A 17,507-nucleotide genomic window follows, 5' to 3' on the forward strand; every position below is an offset into this window, starting at 1 on the left:
GAACCGATCATCGGTGATCACCGCGAGATGCATGCCGGTTAGAAAAGTGTCCGAGTGCGGTCCGCCTGGCTGTCATGCTGACGTATGTCAAAACACTCTCGCGAGCGCAAGCCGGATGTGTCGGATTCTGCAGTTGCTCTCGACCGACTGCGCTGACCAAGAGCATGATGGGAAACGACTTGCTGACGACACAGCTTAATGCTCATTGGTTTAAACAACCGGGATGTATTGTTCTCTTTATAAATGTTTGATTTTAAAACTCTGATAGCATTTCTGACAGTGTGATCTCTATATGGGGTATGTGATGTCATTTTATAAATAAATAAAAATATTTATATATATATATATATATATATATATATATATATATAAACATATGTCTGTACTAAAGTAAAAATGATTGATAAACACGTATTTTGAATGGGATTAAATAATAAGTACTTTGGGTGTTTTGTTCATTATATTTATTTTAATAAAAAAGCAACAGAACTTAAATTACATCCAGTTTATTAGCAACACTGTGCACGAGCGTGAATCCCGCGATATCAGTCTTTGATCTCACAGGTGTCAGATCCACTGCGAGAAGAGAGATCTGTCCGTCTTGCCTTCACTTTTATCCCTCCTCCCCTCACAACCGCCGCCTACTCTCCACTACATTTCAGACGAGGCACGGCGCATCTCAAACAAGCCTAGAGACAGTGAAGCGACGCAGCTGACACTGTGGGTCACATGATAATGACAACATGGCGGATGTAGTACGTCCAGATCACATTCATACTGACTGTTTCATGCTGAGTGTTTGTTAATCACTATGTCACAGTTTCAGGAGTGATTCTATAATATAGCTTGCATCTAAACACCGTTATACTCATAAACACTGTGGTGTACAGCTAGATAACATGCACTGGACAGATTGTGTGTGGGTGGTCAGTCTAATGAATGAAGCTGACCTGTCGAACGCGTGAGTAATGCCGGTTTGACGTGCATGTGAACCGTAAGCTCCTGGTTACAGCGTTTCGACGGAGTGGGCGTGTCTTCTGTCAGTGACGGACAGGTATGTGATTGTGATGTCATGCTTCCCTACAGTGTGATGTACAGGTCCAGATGGCTTTCTGTTTCTCTGGCCTGATCTACACGCCCAATTTCTCGCCCCGCTGCTGGCAACCAGTAGCTCCACCGCAGTGACTCGCGCTGAATAACAATGTGGCTCTTTCTGTGGCGCTTGCCGCCCCTCTCTTTATTCCTGCCGTGCCGGTGGGTTATGAGGTGTGGAGGAAGTGCTGAGTGGGGGAAAGCACAGAGCGAGAGATCTGCAGACAAGGACCACACGAGCTAGGACTACCATTTTATGCAGAGTAGGAGTCATTTTATATCAGGATAACGGTATATACCACAATGTGGTTATTTTTGCTGATACAATAGGGGAAAAAATTATATATGCAATAATATATAATTATATCAAATAATATGATACATGTAAAAAAATAATACATTCCCATTTTTTTTTTTTTTTACTTAATGGACACACTCCAACCAATAGATTAGATTATTCATAAGAATTGAAACTAAACACTCAAAGCATATATTATAACTAATATTATAAAGCAATGTGACACTATCCTGTTATTACTCGTGAAACGGTGATTCATCCAGTAATGAAACATTCGGTAACACTTTCATTTAAAGTGTCCTTGTTACATATGTTACATGTACTTACAATAGTATTAACAGTAAATTATGCATAATTACATGCAACTAACCCTCAACCAAACCCTAATCCTAACCTAACCCTATAGTAAGTACATGTAGTTCATTAATATTACTCTCAGTACTTAAATATATAATTGCACTGTAACAATGACACCGTAAAATAAAGTGTAACCAATCATTCTTTCAAACCATTAAAAAATGTCATTCATTCATTCATTCATTCAGTCATATCAATTAAATAAGCAGCTATTAACATTTTGTCAGAACCTCAAGTAAATTGCATGCTATTTTTTGTTGTTGTCCGTTCAGAATTGTGGAGAATCGTGATCTCTGTTTTAAACAAACAAACAAAGTAATCCTCAATTTATCCTGAGTCGAGCAGCTCTAAAATACAAAAATATTTTGCATAATTAATAAAAACTATTTTGATTCTTATTAGATTCTCTATTATTGTAATAGTTTTTTATTAAATTAGAGTAATATGATTTTTTATCAGCATAAATTAAGGGATACACTCATAAGTTTAAATAATATACAGGTGAAACTAAAAAAATTAGAATATCGTGCAAAAGTTATGCAAAAACTATACTATAATGTGAAAAATATTTTTATAGATGAAACTCGAAAAATTTGAAAATCATGCAAAAGTTCATTTATTTCAGTAATCCAACTTAAAAGGTGAAACTAATATATTATATAGACAGATATTTCAAGCGTATTTTTTTGTTATAATTTTGATTGATTATGGCTTAGGCTACAGCTTATGAAAACATAAAATTCAAAATTAGAATAATGTGGAAAGGTTTTCATAAGCTGTAAGCCATAATCATCAAAATTATAACAAATAAAGGCTTGAAATATCTGTCTATATAATATATTAGTTTCACCTTTTAAGCTGAATTACTGACATAAATGAACTTTTGCACGATTTTCAAATTTTTCGAGTTTCATCTATAAATATATATTTCACATTATAGTATAGTTTTTGCATTACAGTAATGAGAATTTACAGGGGGGGATATTCATTTTCTTTTATGTTTCTGAAACTGGTAAAGCATGATGCCAATGCCAAGGTCACAGGTTTGATTCCCAATTATATAAATTTGTATCCCAAATGCACTGTAGTTTTTGTCTGGCAAATGCATAAATGTAACTGAATTCTTATGATTTTGGAGTAAAATATGAAACATGCATATTCTCAACACGTTCACTCACATATTCATGAAATCAAAGACCCTCCCCTTGATGAATCATAACTGGACGGATTTGAGACGCATGCCAATGCTATCAGCGATCGGCTCTTCTGGCCATTCGTGACCGGATCACTTCAAAGTGTAAAATACCGAGTGTGCACTACACGGACACCCTCGAGGTTTAGTATCTGAGCTCAGCTGGTCTATTCACGTGAATCTGCTCCGTTTACAGGCACAGCGACTCTTGAGCTGATTTCAAAGGACTCAGTTGAAAAAGTAATGACGGTAAATGATGATCCTGTAATCATATCGTGAAAGATTAAACACAAACGCTGGTCCTGTTATGCGCTTCATCACCACCACTGGAAATGAATGCAGCTAATATCAACGGTATTGAAAGTTATAAATAGCATGTTAATGATAACCATAATTATTAATATTGTGGCAGAGCGATAATGGTGACAAAGAGGATGATGGTACATGTTGACAATTATCACCCTGGTTGTGGCTGTAATTATCTATAATGAAATCTGAGCTGTAAATCACTAACACTACATTCATAATGGCATGCCGCTTCAGTATTTCTGAGGTATATTGCGCACAGTATGCACATTTTATGTATGAAATACCCATGCAATATTAGTCAAAATGTGTAGTGCACAACAAGAACACACTTTGGTTTTAAAAGAATATTGTTGGATTGAAAAAAATGTGGAAAACGCTGTATATACATGCTACAAAAATGACATGCAAAGTGTTTGTTATGTAGAATGTCCAAATATATATGTAGCATATTTAAGGACCAATAAAAAATATAATTTCATGACTATTACACATATATCCACAACAATAACATGTTCAGGCATTAAGCCGAGTAAACAGTATCCCACAATGCAATGCGCTTAAAGGGACAGCTCACCCAAAAAATTATAATTCAAAAGTTGTGCCAAACCGGTATGATTTTCTTTCTTCTTAACACAAAAGACGATCATTTTAAGAAGGTTGGTAACTAAACAATTGACCCTTCGCAGGGAGCTTGATTGACAGGTGATCTGACCAATCATACTTCGCCATCCGCCATTTTGTCCGACAAAGCAGTCAGGAGAGTTAGTAGATTAACATGGGAGGATTTGAGCTTGAGAAGCGGAGTGTACTGACGCCTTTCCGCGGTTAAAACAACATTCCTTCTGATGTTCATTCATGTTTATTTGATGCTATAAATGAACTAGAAGGAAGAGATGATCGGTTCACGAGCGGCTTTAACTGAGGCGACACAGCGATCTGTCACACACATTAAAGAGCCACAAAACGGTATTTATTGTTTACATTTCTTTAAAAAAAATGACCAAATTTGAAAGGTGAGACTGTTGAATATCAAAAGTAACCGAAAAGTAAGCTGGTCTGTGTCTGTCAGTGTGTTGTCAGTGTCTCTCTGCTCCGCGATGTGTTTTTCACTGCGTGAGAACATGGTGTGTGTGTGAGAGCGGCGTGGCTTGTCGGACATAGCGACTGTAACTAAGGGGGACGGGTCTTTGCGAACGGTCAATTGACCTCCGTAGTATGGAAGAAAAATACTATGCAAGTGAATGGTGTCCATACACTGTTTGGTTACTGATATTCTTCAAAATAATCGTCTTTCGAGTTCAGCAGAAGATAGAAAATCATACCGGTTTGAAACAACTTTATGCTGAGTAAATTATGACAGAATTTAAATTTTTGGGTGAACGATGCCTTTAACTTGACCTTCATTTACAGTATGACAAATGAATACTCACATCTGAAGTCCTTCCAGGTCACAGTGGGCTCCGGTCTGCCGACCGCCAGGCAGAAGAGGCTCACGTCATCGCCTTCATTCACAGATTTATCCTGCGAGATGTTCACTATCCGGGCCGGCACTGCAAAACAGAAGTTTTTAATTAAGATTAATGAACACAGAGTGACTATATCACGGCTTAGCTGATGTCAAAAATCAACCTTAGTTTTAAAAAAAACAAGCCGAATAAATTTACTTCGAGACGGGTTGTTTGTTTCAGGGTTTATAAATGATTCCAATCAGCGGTTTTGAACTGAATTCCCAAAGCAGAGGGCAATGCATAATGCCGGACGGATAATGAGCCGGTCCTTGAATTTAAATGGCCTATGATCAGAGCTTTAATGAAGATGGCCAAAGATTTGGCCTGCGAGGCATTCTCAAGCACACCATTTTTCAGCTTTCTAACAGGACGAAATACGTCCGGCGATAAACTTAAGATTGGACCCCGAGCAGATCTTTCCTGTTGGACGAGTGACTGGGGGGTGTAATTATTTTCGCTCATATCGCACTAAGACTAAAATTGAGGGCACAATGGTATCGAGCAAATACGGTCATCTGTCTGCAAAGCTCCGTGTGGCAGATAAAAAAGCCTGTGTTTGGTGAGATGGTTCTGGCCTGCCGGTCGGCCAACAGCGTGCCTGATGCATTTTGAACACGCTCCTCCTGCTTTTCATACCAGCCAAGCAGCTTTCTATGAAATACTCTTCACTTTATAGGGCTGAACATCATTTACACACGTGTAGTTCATGATTCAGTGTCTCAGAATGGCTTGGTTCATTTACTGTGAGATGCACGCGTGTTTATTAATATACAACTAACTGGTAGTGCGCTTATTTATTTTTCTGGCAACCCATTAAAATAAAAGCTTGATATGCCGTTTGAAAAATGAAGACGTACATATTAGTGTTGTAATTTTGGTAACACTTTAGTTTAGGGTTCAATTCTCACTATTAACTAGTTGCTTATTAGTATGCATATTACCAGGATATTGGCTGTTCATTAAAAGCACATATTAATGCCTTATTCTGCATGATATTCTACATCCCTTAATCATACCTAAACTAGCTTACTAAGTATTAATAAGAAGTAATTAGAAGTTTATTGAGGCAAAAGTTGTAGTTAATATTGGACCCTATTCTAAAGTGTGACAATTCTATTTTTAGTTTACAGTAAAATAGTATTATTACTATACATTTTACTTTATTACTATTACTATGTAATATTATTTAATAATAATTATAACAATAAAATCATCATCATAATAATAATTTTATAGTCATATTGGATTGGTAAAAAACAGTGTGAATGTGGCCTATGAAAACTCACATATAAAAAAACAACAACAACTAATTTCACTTTATGGTTTGAGTTGGTCCTTGTAAAAAGCTGGGTAAATTATGAACACACACATTTTTCAAGTTTTTCCCAAATTATTCATCCTTAAAATGATTTTACACTTGAAAAATAAATGTTTTAACTTTTTATGAAGTTGCAACTCACAATTCTGACTTTTTTCTCTGGCAATTACGAGTTGATGGCTCACAGTTATGACTTTAAATAGTCGCAGTTCCTATTCTAATTTTAGTTTCCATGGCAGAAACAATCCATAGATTCACTCCCCAACAAAATCACCCTAATCATTCTAGAATGATTCATTCTTTCCAAATAGAGCCATTTTTCATATCACTATATATTGAAGAGAAACTCAATGTTTTTCCCAATATCGTGCAGCCCTATTTTGATATTTTCAATCTAGTGCAACAGGGAAATGCACAATGCACGGTGTGATATACATAACAATTGACACCTTCCAGCCGGCGGGGTTGGGTTGGCTTGAAGGAAAGGGAGGGATGCAAGCAATCCATCAGAGGAAGGGTTTGCTGCCAATAAATCACGTCAGTCATCATCGCTGGAACTCTTACTCATGTTGCTGTTGACGTGACAGTCGGCACAACCCGTTCCCGCCTCTCACAGTCGGTCAACCTAAAGATTACGGAGCATAACCACCCCTCCGATGCTCATTACATCTGTGTCAGGACCTCTGCTTTTCCTGGCACTGCCATTAACTCTTTCCCCGCCACTGATGAGATTTTACATCATTTATGACACAACACTTCTCAGCAATTGACAACTTTTTCTGGCAATCCGTGGTTTCACTGTTATACGATAGGGGGCGCTATTGCACATCTTCTGAAATAGTGCAGCATCTCCGGATCGAAAAACAAGTGATGAAAGATCTGCATAAATCAGACGGAGTGGATAGAAAACGGTTGCATTGGAAATCGCATACTTCCCGACTATATAGTAGGCATGTGAAAAAAGTATGTCCAAATACATATTACTCATAAAAGAGAAGGCTAAAAGTCCCCCGGATGACCTACATCTTCCGGCAGATTCTGAAGTGTGTATATGATTGACACTTTACTATCCCATGAGGCCACAGGAGAAGATTTATGAACGGCAGTGAAGCGACGCTGTAAGTCACATGATAATGACAACATGGCGAATGTCGTGAAGTACATCCAGATTACATTAATACACACATTTATATATATATATAACATACCTATTTAGCGCTAACAGAGTAATTAATGAAGAGAGTATGTGATTTCAGACACAGCCGATGTTTCCGTGGAAGTAAGATAACGTGATCACCAAACATTCAACAGCAAATAAATCAAAACTGGCACGTTTTGATCATCCTTCCAAATCCAATCCGGATGAAGTCTTGCGATATTCTCAGCTTTCTGTTCGAAGTGTTGTGTGTGTTTTTAGAAACTGAGCCGAGGCTCTGTGCTTTCCTTGGATATATTGACGGATTACACAGGTGCTGGTCATATACTTAGAATATCATCAAAAAGTTGATTTATTTCAAGAATTCAACTTAAAAGGTGAAATTAATATATTATATATAGACTCATTACATGCAAAGTGAGATATTTCAAGCCTTTATTTGTTATAATTTTGATTGTGGCTTACAGCTTATGAAACCCATGAAATCAAAATCCCAGAAAATTAGAATATTATGAAATCACACAGTAATCACACAGTAATGGTCATTGAAGCAGGTTTTGGTGCAAATCCTGCTGGAAAATGCTGGAAGCATGAAGTGCTCTGGAGATGTCCTGGTAGACGGCTGCGCTGACTCTGGGTTTAATAAAGCACAGTGGACTAAAGTCCTCTTTTCTGATGAGAGCAAATTTTGCATCTCATTTGGAAATCGCGGTCCCAGAGTCTGGAGGAAGAGAGGAGAGGCACAGAATCCACATTGCTTGAAGTCCAGTGTAAAGTTTCCACAGTCAGTGATGGTTTGGGGTGCATGTCACCTGCTGGTGTTGGTCCACTGTGTTTTCTAAAGGTCCAAGGTCAACGCAGCCGTCTACCAGGAAGATTTAGAGCACTTCATGCTTCCTGACCAACTTTATGGAGATGCAGATTTCATTTTCCAACAGGACTTGCACCAGCACACATGCCAAAGCTACCAGTACCTGGTGTAAGGACCATGGTATCCCTGCTCTTAATTGGCCAGCAAACTCGCCTGACCTTAACCCTAGAAGATCTATGGGGTATTGTGAAGAGGAAGATGTGATATGCCAGACCGGCAGAAGAACTGAAGGCCACTATCAGACCAACCTGGGCTCTCATAACACCTGAGCAGTGCCACAGACTGACCGACTCCATCACGCCGCATTGCTGCGGTCATTCAGGCAAAAGGAGCCGCAACTAAGCATTGAGTGCTGGACATGCTCATACTTTTCATGCTCATACTTTTCATGCTCATACTTTTCATCTTTATACTTTTCAGTTGGCCAGCATTTCTAAAAATCCTGTTTTTGTATTGGTCTTGAACTCCTTAAGTGTCACCGGCCCACCGGTGGGCCCAAATTCATTACATATTTAAAATAGTAATATCCTATACTAAACCTAAACTAATATTGACAAACTACATATCATTTGAAAGCTTACAATCTCTAGTTTACATATTTGGTGACTGATTTTCAAAATAAATTACAGAGGAGCTGTAATTTATCAATTTGCAACAATAATATTTTCATACTCCTAAGGCGTGTTCAGTCCTTTATTTTGAAATAGTGATGAACATGAAAAATCATGAAAAAAATGGTAGAAACCTCAGTTTGTTTTCATGCCAAGAGTTCAAAAGATAGCATTTGTTCAATTATTTTAGAAAAAAAGGTCTGAAAATGTTTTAGAAATAAAGAAAAAACATATATGGAAATGGAGGCGCCCTTATATGGGCATTAATGTCCACTAGTGGAGAAGTGTGGTGCTGCGCCCAAACTAAATCTCACTGAAAGCTAATTTTTTGAGATATCAACCTAAAATTTAAAACACAACTTGTTCAGATTTTTGGCTTTGATTTTTGTGCAGTTTTAGAGTCACCCAGGTTTTGAAAAAATATATTTTATATAAAATATGAATAATTATTTTTTTTATTTTATATTTTCATAAACTCAAACTTCTATAACTTTTTTTTCTGTTACACTTTCTTAATTTATTTCACATCTACAAAAATCTGCCAATTTTCTTCTTTAAAACAAGACCAATCTTACATCCATATTCCAAAGCATTCTTGAGTTACAAACATTTAAGTTCGGAAAGTGCATTTTCATGTATATTCAAAAAAAGGGGGGTGACACTTAAAGGGTAATAATCTAATTTTCTGAGATACTGAATTTGGGATTTTCATTACTTGTCAGTTATAATCATCAAAATGAAAAGAAATAAACATTTGAAATATATCAGTCTGTGTTTAATGAATGAATATAATATACAAGTTTCATTTTTTGAATGGAATTACTGAATTAAATCAACTTTTTCATGATATTCTAATTATATGACCAGCACCTGTATATTCATTCAACAAAATATTCTGGCCGCCATGAACGTTTTATGAACACGCTCTAAAATGCAGGCGCTGGCTGCATGGCAACTAACAGATAACATGCTGGTGGGGAAAGAGTTAAAGGAATTGCTTCTTTTATGTTTCACAGCAGAAATAAAATCAAATGGGTTTGGAGTGATATAAAAGAAGAGAAGCACTTGAATCAGAAATGAGCTTTTTGATGTTAAAATTTGATGTTAAACTCATCAACTTTAATGTGCAGAGATAACTGGAAGTAAACCATTCTGTTCAGTCTATGCATATTGATCAATAAAATAAATAAGCATTTCCAGGGAAGAAATCGCCACTGGATGTGTCAGTTACGCTGGTTAGTGGCACACACTCTCTGGAAAGTGTTTGTTTGTTTGTTAGTTTGTTTGTTTGAAACTCATAGAAGCAAAATAACTAGATATCCAAGAGGAGAACGGTCTGCATTTCTATTGTTTTTCTTTTGGATGGACAGAAATCTATGGAAGGCCAGAATAAAATAAAATAAAAAGTAATTGTGACTTTATATCTCACAATTTGTATTTTTTATTTATTTTTTTGCAGCTGTGAATTGTTCAAAAGTTTGTGGTCAGAAAGTAAAACATTTTTTTAAAGAAATTAATACTTTTATTCAATGAGGATGCATTAAATAGTATCTATGATTTATATATATGTTACATGTACTGGGACTTGTCACTTACATATCGTTGCTCTTTTGTTGGTTCTACTGCTTCTATTGTTCTCCTCATTTGTAAGTCGCTTTGGACAAAAGCATCAGCTAAATGATTAAATGTAAATCAAAAGTCAAAGTACAGACATTTATAATATTACAAAAATATTCATTTAAAAAAATGCTGTTCTTTTGAACGTTCTATTCATTAAAGAATCATAAAAATTATAATTTTTTCACACAAATATATGACTGTTTTCAACATTAATAATAATCAGAAGTGTTTCTTGAGCATCAAATCATCATATTACACTGATTTTTGAAGGATCATGTGACACTGAAGACTGGAGTAATGATGCTGAAAATACAGCTTTGATCACAGAAATAAATTACACTTTAAAATATATTCACATAGAAAACTGTTATTTTAAATTCTAATAACATTCACAATTTTACTGTATTTTTGATTAAATTAACACAGCCTTGGTGAGCAGAAGAGACTTCATTCAAAACATAAAAGAAACGTACTGACCCCAAACTTTTGGTAATGGTATAGTTGAATTTAATGGTTAAAATAAAATTTTGTGTCGATATTTAAAGATATTGTGAGATTTAAATTTACACTGCACATTATTTTTGTGATTGTGTGATATAAAGTACTATAAAGTCACAAGTGTGATTAATTACACCTAAATTAAGTCAGAACTGTGAGATGTAAAGTTGGAATCTTTTTTATTTCTACAGACTTCCATAGAAACACTGATCACAAAATTTACACACATTTCTGCGACTTACTTTTTTCTGAAACCTTTTTTAGAAACCATTCATATTTTTGCATTTTCATTGTTGACACACAGCAGTGGCCAAAAGTGAGGCTTATAGGGAAACTGACATGGCCACCTTTTAGTCAAATATGAAAAAATTAAAAAATAAACCAAAAAAATTTGTAAGAATATTGCGTAGTTGTGCTGCCTTATTGAGTCAATTTGTGATAACGCAATCACACGTCAAATTGTGCAGACATAATTTTTGGTTAGGTAGAAATTATGAACAAGATGGAACCAACGAAATATTAAAGGATTAGATCACTTTAAAAAAAACTTTTGCTGATAATTTACTCACCCCGATGTCATCCAAGATGTCCATGTCTTTCTTTCTTCAGTGGAAAAGAAATGAAGGTTTTTGATGAACACATTTCTCCATATAATGGACGTCAATGGGCCCCAAACGGGTCAAGGTCCAGATGACAGTGTCAGCGCCGCTTCAACGGGCTTTAAACGACACCAGACGATGAATACGGGTCTTATCTAGCGAAACCATCGTCATTTCAAGAATAAATAAAAAAGTTTAAGTTTTATAAGCACAAGCGCTCGCCTTGCTCTGTTCTGTGATGCGCGTTCGTGACGTCACGTAATACGCAGTTACGTTGTAAAGGTCACGCTTGATGAGTCAGTGTTTACAGATGTGCGGAAGGAGGACCATACACACATATTCAAATGTCTTTGTGTCAGTTTATCGTTTAAAATGCCCATCTCGTGTGTGTATCCTGGTGTTGTAATATTAAAAAGCCTAAAAGAAAATTTTCGTCAGGACAGAAATGTTTTACTTTTCACAGAAGCGTGCGTGACCTTTTCAGCGTAACTGCGTATTACGTGACGTCACGAACGCGCATCACAGAACAGAGCAAGGCGAGCACTTGTGCTTATAAAACTTAAACTTGTGTATTTATTCTTGAAATGACGATGGTTTCGCTAGATAAGACCCGTATTCATCGTCTGGTGTCGTTTAAAGCCCGTTGAAGCGGCGCTGACACTGTCATCTGGACCTTGACCCGTTTGGGGCCCATTGACGTCCATTATATGGAGAAATGTGTTCATCAAAAACCTTCATTTCTTTTCCACTGAAGAAAGAAAGACATGGACATCTTGATGACATCGGGGAGAGTAAATTATCAGCAGAAGTTTTTATAAAGGTGAACTAATCCTTTAGTAACAGATTATGTGAGATGCTATCTCCTGTGAGCTTTTTGTTTTTCTATGCATTTTCTTTTGCACAGTAAAATAAAAACCTGTAGCTGCTGTTTTCCCAAATAATTTAGTCAGATAAATGCCTCAACCAAGTTTAGTGTTTTGTTTTCCCCTCAAAATATTTCAAAAATATGTTCCCCATATTTTGATGGTTTAATCGAACTTATAGTGTCGTTCCTGTCACCGTACCCTGAACGATGAGGTAGACGTGGGCCGTTCGAGGCTGGTTCTTGGCCTGGAAACTGCATGTGTAGGGTCCCTCGTCTGCCACCATCACTCTCTCTATCTTAATGGAGAAGTCGCTGTTGTTGTTGTTCACCAGGGAGACGCGGGGGTCCAGGGACCACTTATCTGTGCCCGTGAATAAGATGTTGGAGCGGTTCAACCATGCCTTGTGAGTGACCTCCTCATCTATCTTGCATCTGAGAAAGAGAGGAGATTGAAAAGGACAGACAGAATTGACTCACTCGAAGTGAATAAAAACAAGGCTGTGAGGCAAATTACATTTGTGACTCTGGACCACAAAACCAGTCACATGGGTCATTTTTTTGAACGTGAGATTTATACATCAATAAATAGCTTTTACATTGATGTACGGTTTGTTAGGATAGGACAATATTCGGCCGAGATATGATTATTGTAAATCTGGAATCTGATGCAAAAAAATCAAAACATTGAGAAAATCACTTTTAAAGTTGTGCATTTATGTTCACGATTGTGCTGCATTCATTCACAAAAATACATGTTTTATATATTTACAGTAGGAAATTTACTAAATATCTTCATGGAACATGATCTTTACTTAATATCCTAATGATTTCTGGCATAAAAGAAAAATGGATAATTTTGACCTATACAGTGTATAGTTGGCTATTGCCACAGATATACCCGTGCGACTCCAGACTGGGTTTGTGAAGGGTCACATTTATTGTGTGCACCATTTCTGGACTGTATACGCCTCTCCCTCAATGCCTTGTTTTAAATAAAATATGTCGTCTACACACTAAGTTCCACAGCCAATTACTGTGATGGCATTGAATGAGCGCTAGCATGAAACTCTGCATGAAACTTTCTTTCGTAATCGTTACAACTCGCTCATAAGGTCCGGGTCATTAACTACTAGATCATTACGCTGACTAATCAGACCAGTGGTGATTGCTTTAACTCTGCACAGTGCCAGAAAACACAAGCCGTGACAGCGCAGCTCCCCGAATGGCCATCGAAGAAGTGCTGTGATGTTTATATATGCACAAGTAATCCATACACACATTAACCCTTTACTGCATGATGTCTGAGGGGAGCACGTGCGTTGTATTGGCTTTGCGAGCGCATAAGATGGCAATGCAATGGTTAATATTAAAGGGAGAGTTTTGAATAAACCAACAGAAAGCTTTTCTCGATCACTCTGGCAGTGAAAAGTCTTTATCTGGCGCTGTTCTCCGTGCGGAGGATGTGTCGAGCTCTGGAGATCTGCCCTCACAAAAGCTTTATTCCTTCATCCAGAATATGATTCACATTTGTTAGTGAGTAAACCCTATTTTAAAAGCATTTAGTCATTTCAAGTATTTGTCATGAGGAAATATGTGTGTAGGCTTGTGTGGGAGTGGAACGGATGCGGATTCAGCCACTATAGAGAATATAGCAGTTGTGTGTTTTTTATTTAAGAAAATTAATTATCCATTTATCCATGTTAATTATTTTTCGGCATTTCTTCACTGAAAGTCCTCCCAGTTCCCAAATATAACTTTAAAATCGAAATCAAATATTTTAATTTAATTTTAAACATGAGTGTTACATTTCATTCTAGGTACTTTTAAACAATTTAGTTTAAGAAAAGTGTAATATATCACACAGCGCTCTCTCCTAAATTAATATGTTTGTTGAAAAATATTGCAGTTATCATGTTTTTTTTATATTATTGTAACATATTTGTATATATTTTTAAATGATCCATTTATCCATAGTAAATATTAAGTTCTCCTAATTCAAATATTGCATTTCTTATGCATGAAAATGGAATCAAACATTTTTAAACCATTAAAAAAATGCATGCAACAGATGGTTGAATATCATTTCAATAATTTATTGAAAAAGTGTCAAATATATCACATAGCACTCTCTCCTAATTTTTTTTTAAAATAAATATTGCCTATCAAGTTTTTTATTTACGTTTTTTTTAAATCAATATATCCATATTAATTATTTTCAGGATTTACTTTTTTTTTTTAAGTCCTCTCAATTCAAATATAGCTTTTCTTATGCATTAAAACTCAATCAGATTTTCTTTACCATAAAAATCAAAGTTTTTCCCCATAATGCATGCAACAGAGGGTTAAATATCATTCTAGATCCCTTATAAAAAATGTTTTGAAAAATGTAAAAATATCACAGCACTCTTCCACAACTCACTCAGAGACTTCATCTGTTCTCTACTAATTGAATATGTCCGCTGAAGTCAGTGAATGCACGGCCGGCTTCAATGGGTCTATAAATCCATTGATTTCAGTGGTGCAAAGATCAATGTTCATTGGACAAAAAGCTCTAAACACGTTGTCCTGGGTCCCGTCTGGACACTGGGAATCTATGAGAGCATCATCAGCACCATTTGCACCAAATCACCAGACTGTTGGACATTCATTGGACATTAAAGCTTGCGTTCAACTATTTTAGTCCGAAAGCTTCTTTATACAACAAACTGGCAAAACCTGACAGTGATATTGCTGACTGACAGCTTCTGAAATTACAAACAGTGCCGTACACATACAACACAGCGCTCCGAGAGGAGTAAATCTGTCAAAACACATTCAGTTGCTCATAATCTATCCTCTGCCTGCTGACATTTGTAAATAACACAAAAATGCAATTCTGAGCTTGGTATAATTTGCATGAAATATCCCCAATGTTCTAGAAGCAGATGTGGGGAGCAACGCTGAAGACGCCATAATAAATAAAATGCCATTAATAACTAATAACTGCACTTCACTACTCTTGAAGAGCACCAGCCACTAGCGAATCAGACCACACACTGTAATGCCATTGGTCAGGGTCACATGTAGTAACCACAGTTCACCTCTAGATGTCACTGCTTTGCTCTGCTCTTTAAATGGAAAAAATCATGACACATTTAAGGCTTAAATATCACTCACATTCATGTCAGCTTTAACTTTCTTTCAGCGTATCAAACTGTGATATCACATCAATTCCCATTCCCAGTGTAGTTGTGTGGAATAATAATATGGTGCTTTTGAGAATGTGAACCGCTGACAGCAGGTTCAGGAGTTCAATTGCTGGCTGATAGACTGAAAACTCACGTCTGCCTGGAAACTGACTAACAACAAAACTAGAGAGACTGAAATTAAAGCGTTAAAAAAATGCATCCTCCGGATGGCGAGTATAATAAAACACGAGCTGGGCAATATAAAATGTAAAAGGGCCTATAAAACAGTGATATTAAAAGACCAAATGAAGTATAACCGTATAGATGATGCATACTACTGTATATAAATAAGAGGAGATGAGCTCAGAATATGAATCCAACTCGCTATATGGTTAAGCGTTTTCTTTGCACTTTCTTTTCTTTGCACAATGCACTTTATAATGGTTTCCTGTAGGGAAAATGCTTAAGGAGAAACTGTTGCATTTATATTCTGGGTTCTTCCCTGTACATCATTAATATTGGTCTTTTAACATAACTGTCTAGTACTTAGTACAAACCTGGTAAAAATGACTGGCTGTCAACGGAGGAAAGCCTTGTTTTGCCGTGTTCACATTGAAAACCATCAAATGCATGTGATAAGCGATTGATTTAATGTCAATGTCACATTTATTTATATAGCACATTTCCAAGGCCATGGCCTACCAAAGTACTTCACAGTAAAAATACACAAAAATATTAGTCACAGACTGATACAATAAAAACAATGAAATAACAAAATACTAAGAATAAAGGTACACATACAATACAACATTCATCAAGGCGGCTCCCCTGTGCTATTTAAAGGGATAGTTCACTTAAAAAAGAAAATTCTGTCATCATTTACTCATCCTCAAGTTCTTTCAAACCTGTTTGAGTTTCTTCTGTTGAACACGAAGGAAGATATTTTGAAGAATGTGGTTTAAACCAGACATTTGATGGACCTCATTGACTTCCATAGTGGAACGGTGTCGTCTTAGCGGTCTCTAATTTAATAACAAATTATCATTTTGATGAAAGTGAATCAATCAAAACTAACTTTAGCTGGAAAACAACGTTATTCAAGTACCGCTATAAAGCCAAAACAATCTATGTTACCTTAAATTATACGTTTATCTCGGTAAAGCTGCTTTGAAACAATCTATACATTGTTAAAATCGTTATATAAATGAAGATGACTTGACTTGACTAGAAAAAAAGAAAAGAAAAATACTATGGAAGTCATTTCTTCAAAATATCTTCCTTTGTGTTCAGCAGAAGAAAGAAACTCATAGGCCTACTACAGGTTTGGAACAACGTGGTGAATAAATGATGGCAGAATTTAAATTTCTGGGTGAAATATCCCTTTAACAACATTTGCGATTTGATAATCACATCAGCTATGATTTTATTTCGGTAAATCATGCAGTCCTAGAAAGTGTTTTTAAAGCATTTAACACACAAAGATGCAGGTGTGTTGTGAAGTCACCTCAAAATGACGCTTTCTCCTTCCAGCACGGTAATGTTGTCGGGCAAGTGTCCGAACTCGGCCGCCTGGGCACCGGTGGGTCCTGCCAAAGAAACGAGAGGAGAGACAGTGAGCACACCGCAGTTGTTCCAACAACAGAAGGTCCACTCGATCCCGAGTCCCCGGGCGGCATGGCGGGTACTGAGCACCTCATTGATCCTGATCAGGCAGGATTTGTTTTGTGGTTTTGCTTAGTTATTTGTGAGGAGAGAATAATAAGAGCGCAAAACGACAGCATGGAGCCGTCGGCGCTGACCGTCAGCGGGCTTGAATAATGATTGGGTTGCGGCCCGCGTGCTCTCGTCGAACAGACCTGATAATGAGCCCGGGGAAGAGGATTCGCACGCACGCGGCGGAGCGTGAAATGAAGGGACCGCCGCTGCAATGGGAACGTCGTACACACACTCACACACTCAACGCTGTCACTTGTGTACAAACACATACACGTGCGTTTTCATATGCACAAATAAGACTACACACAGAAATCAAACTGGGATGCGAAC

General features: G+C 36.8%; 1 protein-coding gene across 1 annotated transcript in view; it reads right to left on the reverse strand.

The window, feature by feature from the left end:
• iglon5 (IgLON family member 5) overlaps positions 1-17,507 on the reverse strand; it is a 198,797-nt gene that overhangs the window by 19,078 nt on the left and 162,212 nt on the right. The window contains exons 2-4 of the mRNA XM_079624707.1: positions 16,966-17,047; positions 12,494-12,726; positions 4,679-4,798 (exon numbers count right to left, since the gene is read on the reverse strand). Coding sequence (XP_079480833.1) covers positions 4,679-4,798; positions 12,494-12,726; positions 16,966-17,047 — 435 coding nt within the window. The remainder of the gene's footprint in view (positions 1-4,678; positions 4,799-12,493; positions 12,727-16,965; positions 17,048-17,507) is intronic.

Source organism: Phoxinus phoxinus, assembly GCF_949152265.1.
Source record: "Phoxinus phoxinus genome assembly, chromosome: 10".
NCBI lineage: Eukaryota > Metazoa > Chordata > Actinopteri > Cypriniformes > Leuciscidae > Phoxinus > Phoxinus phoxinus.